This window comes from Mobula birostris, chromosome 3 (genome assembly GCF_030028105.1).
Source record: "Mobula birostris isolate sMobBir1 chromosome 3, sMobBir1.hap1, whole genome shotgun sequence".
In the NCBI taxonomy this organism is placed as follows: Eukaryota; Metazoa; Chordata; class Chondrichthyes; order Myliobatiformes; family Myliobatidae; genus Mobula; species Mobula birostris.
The window spans coordinates 118,670,620-118,684,120 of record NC_092372.1 but is presented as its reverse complement, the minus strand read 5'-3'; the positions used below and the strand labels follow the sequence as shown (position 1 = coordinate 118,684,120).

The 13,501-nt window shown below is 42.8% G+C and overlaps 1 protein-coding gene across 1 annotated transcript in view; it reads right to left on the bottom strand.

The window, feature by feature from the left end:
- Positions 1-519: 519 nt before the first annotated feature.
- The window catches only part of LOC140195239 (suppressor of IKBKE 1-like), a 49,029-nt gene continuing 36,047 nt past the window's right edge, over positions 520-13,501 (bottom strand). The window contains 3 exon segments of the mRNA XM_072253256.1: positions 520-1,407; positions 8,760-8,880; positions 13,168-13,281. Coding sequence (XP_072109357.1) covers positions 8,788-8,880; positions 13,168-13,281 — 207 coding nt within the window. The 3' untranslated portion in view covers positions 520-1,407; positions 8,760-8,787.

The following is a 13,501-nucleotide window of genomic DNA, read 5'->3' as shown; positions in this document are numbered from 1 at the left end:
GCTATACTTCATTAGGAGTTTGAAGAGATTTAGCATGTCAACAAATACACTCAAAAACTTCTATAGATGTACTGTGAAGAGCATTCTGACAGGCTGCATTACTGTCTGGTATGGAGGGGTTACTGCACAGGACCAAAAGAAGCTGCAGAAGATTGTAAATCTAGTCAGCTCCATCTTGGGCACTAGCCTACAAACTACCCAGGACATCTTCAGGGAGCCGTTTCTCAGAAAGGCAGCATCCATTATTAAGGACCTCCAGCACCCAGGGCGTGCCCTTCACTCAACTGTTACCATCAGGTAGGAAATACAGAAGCCTGAAGGCACACACTCAGCGATTCAGAAACAGCTTCTTCCCCTCTGCCATCTGATTCCTAAATGGACATTGAAGCTATGGACACTACCTCACTTTTTAAAAAAATTTGCAGTATTTTGGTTTTTGCACATTTTTAAAGAATCTATTCAATATACGTAATCGATTTACTTGTTTATTTATTATGTTTTATTTTATTTATTTTCTCTCTCTCTGCTAGATTATGTATTGCATTGGACTGCTGCTGGTAAGTTAACAAATTCCACATCACATGTCAGTGATAATAAACCTGATTCTGATCTCTGTCGTTCCTTTGGATTCATCGGCCGCGTGGAGAGGGGGAGCCTGTTACATGGGCAACACTGGCTTGCATATCCACTGACAATATAAACAACTAGGAAGCAACAACCATGGTCGATCCCAAACAATGGAGGGCCTATCAGTACAAACACACAAAACAATATACATCTTGGACAGTTGTTTAAAAAATACAGTAAGAAAATTTATTTGGGCATTTACAAACAGTAGGTCCTGGCCAAACAAATTAAAGTTTCAGAAGCTTCTAAATGAGATGTACAAGAGTTTCCATTACTCAAAGCCTAGGCTCTTAGGCAGCTATTTGAGAAATGTAAAAGACAAGCAACATTACCCCCCCCCCCCCCCATCTGACCAGCACCATCTCTCCCCTTCACAGCATTCGCTCAGTACTTTGTAAAACAGCAGATGTGGACGATATAAAGTATCCGGAACTCAGTGAGTATCCCTTTCACCACAATTCTACACTTGCATTAATGGAAGGAAGGAACGTGGAAGAGAAGTCAAGTAGCAGGATTCACTAATGTGTTGCCAGAGCATCAGCTGGGGGGGAAGTCCAACTTTGTTTCTGTAAATACTAAGTGATTTATCAGCAGTGGGGTGTTGTAATTAATCTGCTTATTAATGTACTAGGCACTGAGGAAACACGGCACTAGGTCAGTTGACGTTTTGTTGTAAACAGGTCTTCTACCTTCTCTTCTGAAGGTGCTGAGCCATATCTGATAACACCTCGACAGCATTAATTCTTCAGTGCCTTATGCGGGTATGTGTCCTCTGTAGGCCTGGAATCATTAGAATTAAGAGGCTATTTCATTATGTGAACCAACACAGCCAAATATATGTTCTTTAAAAGGACAGAGAGAGAGACACACAGAATCTCTATCACCTCTACCAGTAAAAATTTTTAAAAAAGAGACAAAGGCAGTTTTGCATTTCTCTTCTGGAGTTGGAATATGAGGCCAAAGGCAGTGCAACTTTGATTATGATTAGGTAACCATGGCACTGGTTCAAGAGGGGAAAAAGAGTAAGAGAAATGTAGTTGTAATTGGGGAGAACGCAGTCAGATGAATATTCAATTTTCTGTTGCTAGGATTAAGAGCCCAAAAAGCTGAGTATCTGTCTGGTGCCGGGGTTCGGGTCATCTTAGCTGACATACAGAGGAATTTGGAATGGGAGCAGAAAGATCCAGTTGTTGTGATCCTTGTGGGTACCAATGACATAAGAAGACCAAGGAGAGAGATACTTGTTGAGGAGAAGGAACTAAATTAAAATGCAGAACGAAAATGCCACCTGAAACTGACAAAGGATCATTAAGAGAGTTAAATGTGTGGTGAACGGTTGGTGTGAGAGAGGTGGGCTTGAATTCTTGGGATGTTGGCACTAGTACTGCAGAAGGAGGGAGCTGTTCCAGTGGGTTGGGCTCCACCCTGTCCATAGCCTCAGCTGAACAATTTGCCAGGACCCTGTATATACTCCAGTCTAAATAGTAGCCAGAATATTGGGTACAAATTACAACAGCACATAGAAAAGGCATGCAAGAAAGTCAATGTTACAGCAGTCATGGGGATTAAAATATGTAGGCAGATTGGGAAAGTCAGGTTGGTGCTGGATCCCAAGGGAAGGAATTTGCAGAATGCCCATGAGATGGCTGTTTAGAACAGCTTGTATTTGAGCCCAATAGGAGAACAGTAAATCTGGATTGGGTGTTACATAATGATCCAGATTTGATTAGGGAGCTTAAGGTAAAGGAGACAGTGATGATAACATGAATTCACCTTGCAGTTTGAGATGGAAAAGCTAAAGCTGGATGCATCAATATTACAGTGGAGTAAAGGAAATTACAGGGGCATGAGAGAGGAGCTGGCCAAAGTTGATTGGAAGGGGACTTTAGTAGGGGTGATGGCAGAACAGCAATGGCTGCTTTTTTCTGGGGAAAATTCGGAAGGGGCACGAAAGATACATCACAAAGATGAAGTAGTATTTTAAAGGGAGGACAAGGTATCTGAGGCTGTTTGACTTCCTTCACAGTATAAAAACAAAACAGAGGGCATATAATATAGCAAAATATAGTGGGAAGTTAGAGGACTGGACAGCTTTTAAAAACCACCAGAAGGCAACTTAAAAAGACATGAGAAAAGATGAAATATGAAGGTAATAATACAAAAGAAGATACCAAAAGTTTTTTCAGCTATATAAACAATAAAAGAGGCAAAAGAGGATATTGGTCTGCTGGAAAATGATGCTGGAGAGGTTGTAATGGGGAACAAAGAAATGGCAGATGAACTGAATAATTATTTTGCATTAAGTCTTCACTGTGGAAGACATGAGCCACAAATAAGCAATTCAAGAATGTCAGTAGTTGCTGTTACTCAGGAGATGATGTTTGGGAAGCTGAGAGGTCTGAAGGTAGATGAGTCATCTGGAACAGATGGACTACATCCCAGGAGTCTGAAAGAGATAGCTGAAGAGATCGTGAAGGCATTAGTAGTGATCTTTTAAGAATCACTGGAGTCTGGAAATGGTTATAGAGGACTGGAAAATCACAACTGTCACTCCACACGTTAGGAAAGGAGGGAGGCAAAAGGCAGGAAATCATAGGCCAGTTAGCCTTACTTCAGTGGTTGGTAAGATGTTAGAGTCCATTAATAAGGATGAGGTTTCAGGGTATTTGGAGGCACATGATAAAATAGACCGAAATCAGCATTGTTTCCTTAAAGGGAAAACTTGTCTCACAAATCTGTTGGAACTCTTTAAGGAAGTAATAGGCAGGATAAACAAGGAGAATCAGTGGATGTTGTTCACTTGGATTTTGAGAAGGTTCCACATTCTTGAGCCCATGGTATTACAGAAAAGCAACTAGCATTAATAGAAGTTTGGCTGACGAGGAGGAGGCAAAGAGTGGGGATAAAAGGGGTCTTTTCTGGTTGGCTTCCAGTGACAGCGTTCTGCAGGGCTTGGTGATGGGTCCACTACTTTTATATGTTAATGATATGACGAGAGAATTGATGGCTTTATGGCCAAGTTTGCGGATGATACACAGATAGGTGGAAGGACACTTAGCGTTGAGAAAGCAGTAAGTCTGCAGAAGGACTTCAGTAGATTAGGAAAATGGGCAAAGAAGTGGCAGATGGGATGCAATGTAGAAAAGTGTATTGTCATGCCGAAAGAATAAAAGCGGAAACTAGTTTCTAAATGGGGAGTGGATTACAAAATTGCAAATGTACATGGATTTGATAGCCTGGTGCAGGATGTCTTAAAGTTAAATTGCAGGTTGAGTTAGTGGCAAGGAATGCAAATGCAATGGTAGCATTCAATTTGAGAGGACAAGAATATAACAGCAAGGATGTAATAAGACATTGGTCAGACCACACTTACTGTATTGTGCCTGATATACTGTATAAGGACGGACGTGCTGACAAAGGAGGTTTCGGAGAATGATCCCAACAACAGAAGTGTTAACATAAGAGGAGTATTTCATGGCTTTCAGCCCGTACACACTGGAGTTTAGAAAAATGAAGGGGATCTCACTCGATCCTATGGAATATTGAAAGGCCCAGATTAAACATGCTGAGGATGTTTCTAATAGTGAGGAGTCTATGACATAAGGCTACAATCTCAGAGTAGGACATCAGAAAAGAGATGAATTTGAAGAGGCTGGCGAATCTGTGGAATTCATTGCCACAGATGGCTGTGGAGGCCAAGTCATTGTGTGTATTTAAAGTGGCGGTTGACAGGCTCTTAGTAAGAGTGTCAAAAGTTAGGAGAGAAGGCAGAACAGGGTTGAGAGGGATAATAAATCAGCCATGATGAAATGCAAGAGCAGACTCAACGGGCCAAATGGTCTAATTCTGCTCCTATGTTTTATGATAATGGAATAACATTTGCTGCTTCTTTGGAAAATGACACTGCATCAGAAGATTCCAACTAGCAATCATTGCTGCTGTTCGTGATTTTAATCACACTCAAGTCCTAAGTTTGACGGTCCGAGGAGATGTTTGACCCTTGTTTTTTAATTGGATTATTGCAGTGCACTAAATGATGCAGATATTCTTTCTTGACGGAGAACCAATTGGAAGTAAAGAGTAGACAGAGATGGATTTGACAACCTCAAGGTTCTTATTTTGTTGGTGTATCATGGAACAAATCCGTAGTTTGAAGAGATACAATTCAGCCCATTTACTCCCAGAAAGAGATTGCATGGAACAAGGAGGCACTGGATTCTAGTGTCAACATTGGAGAAGATGTCATGAGGACACCCGCATGGTTTGTTGCCTCCCGGGTGCCAGGGTCCGGGATGTCTCTGACCGGGTGCATGACATCCTGCTACGAGAGGGAAAGCAACCAGAAGTCGTGATACATGTTGGGACCAACGACATAGGCAGGAAGAGGGATGGGGTTCTGAAGTGTGAGTTTCGGGAATTAGGCAGAAGGCTGAAGAACAGGACCTCAAGGGTGACATTCTCAGGATTGCTGCCAGTGCTACGTGACAGAGATGGTCAGAATTAGAGGAGATGGCAGTTGAATGCGTGGCTGAGGAGTTGGTGCAGGGAGCAGGGTTTTAGGTTTTTGGATCATTGGGATCTCTTCTGGGGAAGGTGGGACCTGTACAGATTGGATGGGTTGCACTTGAACTCGAGGAGGAGCAATATCCTTGCAGGTAGGTTTGCTAGCATGGTTCGGGAGGGTTTAAACTAATTTGCGAGGGGGATGGGACCCAGAGCGATAGAGCAGTCAAAGAAGTGCATGGAGTAAAGCCAGATCTAACATACAGAGAGGCTTTGAGGAAAGTGAAGCAGAATAAACAGTGTAAAGGCAGTAAGGTAGAAGGGCTGAAATGTGTGTACCTCAATGCAAGAAGCATCAGGAACAAAGGTGATGAACTGAGAGCTTGGATACATACATGGAATTATGATGTAGTGGCCATTACAGAGACTTGGCTGGCACCAGGGCAGGAATGGATTCTCAATACTCCTGGATTTCAGTGCTTTAAAAGGGATAGAGAGGGCGGAAAAAGGGGAGGAGGAGTGGCATTACTGGTCAGGGATACTATTACAGCTACAGAAAGGGTGGGTAATGTAGCAGGATCCTCTTTTGAGTCAATATGGGTGGAAGTCAGGAACAGGAAGGGAGCAGTTACTCTACTGGGGGTATTCTATAGGTCCCCTGGTAGCAGCAGAGATACAGAGGAGCAGATTGGGAGGCAGATTTTGGAAAGATGGAAAAATAACAGGGTTGTTATCGTGGGTGACTTTAACTTCCCTAATATTGATTGGCACCTGATTAGTTCCAAGGGTTTAGATGGGGCAGAATTTGTTAAATGTGTCCAGGATGGATTCCTGTCACAGGCCGACCAGGGGGAATGCCATACTAGATCTAGTACTAGGTAATGAACCGGGTCAGGTCACAGATCTCTCAGTGGGTGAGCATCTGGGGGACAGTGACCACCGCTCCCTGGCCTTTATAATTATCATGGAAAAGGACAGAATCAAAGAGGACAGGAAAATTTTTAATTGGGGAAAGGCAAATTATGAGGCTATAAGGCTAGAACTTGCAGATGTGAATTGGGATGATGTTTTTGCAGGGAAATGTACTATGGACATGTGGTCGATGTTTAGAGATCTCTTGCGGGATGTGTGGGATAAATTTGTCCCGGTGAGGAAGATAAAGAATGGTAGGGTGAAGGAACCATGGGTGACAAGTGAGGTGGAAAATCTAGTCAGGAGGAAGAAGGCAGCATACATGAGGTTTAGGAAGCAAGGATCAGATGGGTCTATTGAGGAATATAGGGAAGCAAGAAAGGAACTTAAGAAAGGGTTAAGAGCAGGAAGGGGGCATGAGAAGGCCTTGGCGAGTAGGGTAAAGGAAAACCCCAAGGCATTCTTCAATTATGTGAAGAAAAAAAGGATGACAGGAGTGAAGGTAGGACCGATTAGAGATAAAGGTGGGAAGATGTGCCTGGAGGCTGTGGAAGTGAGCGAGGTCCTCAATGAATACTTCTCTTCGGTATTCACCAATGAGAGGGAACTTGATGATGGTGAGGACAATATGAGTGAGGTTGATGTTCTGGAGCATGCTGATATTAAGGGAGAGGAGGTGTTGGAGTTGTTAAAATACATTAAGACAGATAAGTCCCCAGGGCCTGACGGAATATTCCCCAGGCTGCTCCACGAGGTGAGAGAAGAGATTGCTGAGCCTCTGGCTAGGATCTTTATGTCCTCGTTGCCCACAGGAATGGTACCGGAGGATTGGAGAGAGGCGAATGTTGTTCCCTTGTTCAAAAAAGGTAGTAGGGATAGTCTGGGTAATTATAGACCAGTGAGCCTTACGTCTGTGGTGGGAAAGCTGTTGGAAAAGATTCTTAGAGATAGGATCTATAGGGATTTAGAGAATCATGGTCTGATCAGGGACAGTCAGCATGGCTTTGTGAAGGGTAAAATCGTGTCTAACAAGCCTGATAGAGTTCTTTGAGGAGGTGACCAGGCATATAGATGAGGGTAGTGCAGTGGATGTGATCTATATGGATTTTAGTAAGGCATTTGACAAGGTTCCACACGGTAGGCTTATTCAGAAAGTTAGAAGGCATGGGATCCAGGGAAGTTTGGCGAGGTGGATTCAGGATTGGCTTGCCTGCAGAAGGCAGAGGGTCGTGGTGGAGGGAGTACATTCAGATTGGAGGATTGTGACTAGTGGTGTCCCACAAGGATCTGTTCTGGGGCCTCTACTTTTTGTGATTTTTATTAACGACCTGGATGTCGGGGTAGAAGGGTGGGTTGGCAAGTTTGCAGACGACACAAAGGTTGGTGGTGTTGTAGATAGTGTAGAGGATTGTCAAAGATTGCAGAGAGACATCGATAGGATGCAGAAGTGGGCTGAGAAGTGGCAGATGGAGTTCAACCCAGAGAAGTGTGAGGTGGTACACTTTGGAAGGACAAACTCCAAGGCAGAGTACAAAGTAAATGGCAGGATACTTGGTAGTGTGGAGGAGCAGAGGGATCTCGGGGTACATGTCCACAGATCCCTGAAAGTTGCCTCACAGGTGGATAGGCTAGTTAAGAAAGCTTTTGGGGTGTTAGCTTTCATAAGTCGAGGGATAGAGTTTAAGAGTCGCGATGTAATGATGCAGCTCTATAAAACTTTGGTTAGGCCACACTTGGAGTACTGTGTACAGTTCTGGTCACCTCACTATAGGAAGGATGTGGAAGCATTGGAAAGGGTACAGAGGAGATTTACCAGGATGCTGTCTGGTTTAGAGAGTATGCATTATGATCAGAGATTAAGGGAGCTAGGGCTTTACTCTTTGGAGAGAAGGAGGATGAGAGGAGACATGATAGAGGTGTACAAGATAATAAGAGGAATAGATAGAGTGGATAGCCAGCGCCTCTTCCCCAGGGCACCACTGCTCAACACAAGAGGACATGGCTTTAAGGTAAGGGGTGGGAAGTTCAAGGGGGATATGAGAGGAAGGTTCTTTACTCAGAGAGTGGTTGGTGCGTGGAATGCACTGCCTGAGTCAGTGGTGGAGGCAGATACACTAGTGAAATTTAAGAGACTACTAGACAGGGATATGGAGGAATCTAAGGTGGGGGCTTATATGGGAGGCAGGGTTTGAGGGTCGGCATAACATTGTGGGCCGAAGGGCCTGTACTGTGCTGTACTATTCTATGAAATGGATATCTGCAAATTCAAGGCTTCCCCTAGTGAAAGGTGCCACCGTAGCATAACAGTTAGCTGGACACTACTACCGCTCGGGGTATTCGGGAGTTCAATTCTGGCACTGTTCCGTAAGGAGTCTATGTTTGTCCTCCCCATGAAATGTGTGGGTTTTCCCCAGATGCTCCGGTTTCCTCCCACGTACTGGGTAGCTTAACTGGTCATTGTAAATTGTCCTGTGTTAAGAGTTAATTGGGTTTGTTGGGTGTTACTGAGGTTGCGTGGCTTGAAGGGCCAGAAGTGTTTACTCTGTGCTTTACCACTAAAATAAAACAAATTCTACCAGAAATTCTTACTAAAACTTTAAAAAAAAAGTTTCTAGTTGAAACTTCAAACTCCGTTCTAGTCTCAATAACATTGGCGGCAACAGAGCAGGTTGTGAGTTGGAAGCACTGTTCAAGTGGCTATAAGTCAGTATAGCTACCTATTTTAGGGACGACCCAGCACAGTAGTTACTTTCCACAGTGAAGAGGTTGAACGACATCCTCCCGAAGAGATATTTCCTTACTGAATGACACAAGCTCCCGCAATTCTTTATTTTCAAGCTTGAAAACAAAATTAAAGAACATGAGACATTGTATTTTATGTCATTTTCAAATCACTGAAGTCCCTCCACGTCCTCCTTTTCATTTGTGCATTTCTGAAGGTGCAGCTCCTGCAAAGCAGGCTCTTACAGGTTGACAATATGGTAAACTGTCCGCCTCAACAGTGAATAACAGTGTCCCAACATATTCAACAAAGCAAAGCAGAAGGCTTATAGAGGTTGACAATATGGTAAACTGTCTGCCCCAACTGTTACATATTCAACAATAGTGCAACCTCAGTCAAGATGTACCACCCACAACTCCTGCAAGAACTACGAGGGGTGATTGATAAGTTCGTGGCCTAAGATAGAAGGATTCAACTTTAGAAAACCTAGCACATTTATTTTCCCTACATTTACACACTTAGTCCAGTGGTCAAGGAGCATACAGATCCTTTCCTTGTAGAAGTTGTCGTCTTGGACCTCCAGAAAGTGGTCCACAGTAGGGGTGATTGATAAGTTTGTGGCCTAAGGTAGAAGGAGAGGAGTTATTAACATCAAACTTTCTGCATTTTCACTCAGAGTTTAACTACATGTGTATGTAAGGAGAGCTGTATAACTCATCTCCTACTTTAGGCCACAAACTTATCAATCACCCTTGCTGTGGACCACCTGGAGGTCCAAGACGCTCTCGTTACATGCACGTGCAGTTCAACTCTGAGTGATAATGCAGAAAGTTTGAAGATAATAACTCATCTCCTTCTACTTTAGGCCACGAACCTATCAATCACCCCTCGTAGATGTGAAAGGAATAGACTTGGCTATGATTGTCTCGTTGTTGAATGCCTATCAACTCACTGCGTGAGATCACATCAATAATAGCTGTGGAGGCAGGTGAATATGTGAAAAGGTAGAGTACCATTATTAAATGTAGATGATAACTTCTGCAGCCTAGAGGGTGAATGAGGTGAAGATGGGGCCTAAAAGGTACTGGTAAAGGAACTAGAGTGTTTCAGTTACAATCTTCTATCTAAGAGCAGAACCAAATAAAGGCACAGCTGGACACTGGAGGAGAAACTCGAAAGGTGGTGGTCTATCTGACTATATGCAAGCTCACAAAGTGGCTAGAGATGAGTAACACTTCACAGGAAGAAAAGGTCACATTTAGTTCTGATCCTTTGCCATGTATCTGATGAAAGCCAAACTAGAGATGATCTGTTAAAGCGGTGTGAGAAGTTTGAACCAAAAAAAAAAGTGAGGAAGGTCAAACTTAAAAGAAACAGCCCAGCATGTGTGGAGTCAGTCTTCGGAAGGGAAGAGACGATCCAGTTAAAAAGAGGTTAAAAAAAAAGGTTAAAAAATGGAAGAATTACCGGGTTTATAACAAGGTGATAATAATTATTTAAAAAAAAAATCAGAAATGGCTGGCTACATCAGAAAGATTGAGTTTGATTACACAATGGGTAATTGGCTCATGTATACTGAACTATTGGAACAGTATTTTGAAGCAAATCAAATTGCAAATGAGAAATGAGTACCAATTTTGCTCAGTGCATTGTGTTTAAAGGCATATAGTTTGCGTTGAAGTTTGACTGCTCCAACCAAACCATCAGAAGTGAGTTTCGCTGCTGTTGTAAAAGTGATGCAGGAACTCTGAGAAGCAAAGCCATTGTTGATTGCAGAACACTTTAGGTTTCATAAGCAGAATCAAAGAGAGTCCATTTCAGTGTACATGGCTGAATTGCAGAGATTTCTGTTATCTCAGCATTGACAGTTCAGTAATTGGCTTAATGATACACTGAAATTTTTTTTAGGTTGTAGAATCTTAAAAGAAAGCATTCAAAATTAGCTCCTAACTGAAGCACAACTTGCATTCATACAAGCCATGGAAATCACTGTTTCAATGGAAAATGCAGACAGATGCAATTGCGTTGCAGTCAGTAATGAAGAAGAAGAAGAAAGCCCTTAAGTCCGAGTGGAATCATCGGGACGCTGTCATGACAGTGTTTTTTTCAAGCAGGCTTTCTTACTTTAACGAGGTTGGGTTGCCAGCTCAACGCTCAACCCTCAACCCAGCACAGATGGAAAGCCTGCAAGGGAGCTGGCTGGATTCGAACTCAGGAGCCTTCGCTCCGAAGTCCGGTGCTGATGCCACTACGCCACCAGCGGGCTCCAGTAGTGAAAGCGAATGTGAAAAAATTAGAGCGTCTGAACAGAAACCGGCCTGGCCAAACAAATTGCGTCACCGTTGTGGTAAGGGCTCACATAAACCAAACAAATGCAGATTTAAATGCGAAACTTGCAGAAAATACAACAAAGTAGATCACCTACAAAGTGCATGTCGGGCAGACAAAATAAATCATCTACATAGGGAAGAGAAGCTAAAAAGTCAAATTGCAGTTGGAAAAAGATCTGATAATGTTGAGAGAGACACAGGACTGGCTAGCCTTGACATTAACAATATGAAAACTACTAATAGACAAGCAATGTGACTTACGCCAGAAGTGAACAGCAAATTAATTAAAATGGAATAGGATACCAGTTCAGCTGTTTCAGTCATTCCACAACATGAGTTTGAACAGCATTTCAAGAATACCAAACTGAAGCCTGCAGGTATCCAACTAAGAACTTATACTTGAGAAAAGATAACTCCAGTGGGAAAGACATTCCTGACAGTGAAATACAACAACCAACAAGCCACATTCTGCTTTTATGTGGTAAAAGCAGAAGGATTTCTCATCACTGGGGGGGTGTGATTGGCTGGGACAACTACAACTTGATCGGAGACCCATCACCATTTGCATGCCTCATTCCCTGCAATGCAGCCAACTGAAAGTGAATTAAGTACTGGATGATGCCACAACTGTCTCCATTCTGAACACCATGAGCCATTGCCCAACTGAGGACAAACAGGTGTTGATGCCAACCTCTGCGCCCCTGGTTGGAAAGCATATTGGACGTGGAAGTGACAAAAGCCGTAGTCCGACTACAACAGTTTTTGTAGGCAGTATATCTGAGAAAGTTTCTCATGTGTTCACCGGACAATTACTTGCAAAATGTGGCTTGGTTTTAAGCTGGAAGCGAGTTCATGGAGCAACAGGAAAATTGCAAGTATTCAGCATTTGTGAGTATAAAGAACCAGAATCTGCTCTGTGTGCATTAAGGTTATTGCATGAACTTCAAGTGGGAGACAAGAAACTGCTTGTTAGAGTAGATGCAAAGACCAAAGCCCAGCTGGATGAATGGAAAGTGGAATAGAAAGGAATCAATGGAGAAACAAACGTTGTGGATGAGGAAACCAAACGGAGAGATCAGATTGTAAAGGGAACAATAGAAGGATTAATAAGCGAATACTCCAGTGAACTAAATGTACCTTCCCAAGATCAAGATGCACAAACTAGAAGAAAAAGTAGGGAGGAGATGGAAAGAAAGAATGTAAATAAGGAAGAGAATGGTGCAAAAGAGATGTGAGAAAAAAGAAAGGGGTCGACGTAGATCCAGAGAGAGAAAAGGAGAAGAAAGGTGTCCCGAGCTGTCAGAACCACTTCCTGCAGTCCCAGAGTCACAACCACCACGAACGAGGCCCCAAAACCCGAGACTGTGTCACAGCCACGAATATCATCTGCCAAGCAGAGTGCTGCCTTTGCCAGGAAAGATGTTATCCCACAAGAATGAGAAATCCTCCACAGCGACTAAGGCTTTAAGCCTGAATGGGACAACTTAACACTTACTATACTGTGGATGTCTGCATATGGTTAGTTGTGTTATATAGTGTATTGTGTATTAGTTGAGATGCATCCTTTATTGAGTTGGTTTTATAGCCAAGCAATATATATTAATATATGTAAAATATGTTAATTGCACGTCATCACGTGTGATATGTGCATGTTTTGCTTACAGTAAAGACAAAGTTACACCCGTATTTCCAGATTTCATGTGCCTTCACTTGAATAAATATAATGTTTGAAGTTATAAATCATCACAAAAGACAAAGTGGATCTTGAAGGGAAGAGGAATCTGAACAGTGAAAGAATCTGGGCATTATCTATCTTCTGGAATAGGACACAATTTTGGCAATGGTTCCTGATATGATTTCCATTCCATGTAACTGTCTCTTTTGAATCTTTAACCTTCAACTCCAACCCACCCAAGACTGAACTGTAATATTTCAACAAGGGCAGCCGGTATGTTCTTGCTAAAGTATCAACGTGAAGCATAATGACAGGAAGCTGGCCCTGCTGATACAACAGTACAGAGTAGGCCCTGTGGCTATCTGAAATCCTATGAAGTGTGCACTCAAAACCCTTACCTCCAGCTGGGCTATTTTCTCTTGAATTTTGGCAGTATTCTGATCATCCATTTGAACAGCTTTCCTCATTACTGTTGCCATGGCACAGATCTGTTCCACGCGAGTTTGCAGCTCCTGAAAGTGCAAAAAGCAAAAAGTATCACCTGGAAAATCTCAAGCCAGGCAAAGTACAGAATCTGGCTGTTAGTCTTGTAAATGTTTTAACCCAATATGATATTTGAAAGAAATATCTGAAATACTTCAAACCCCAATGAGATCAGTGACTGGATGCTACACCCTCCAGTTCAGACACATCGAAAATTCAGCCTGTACTTTCAAACACGTCGCATTGGTC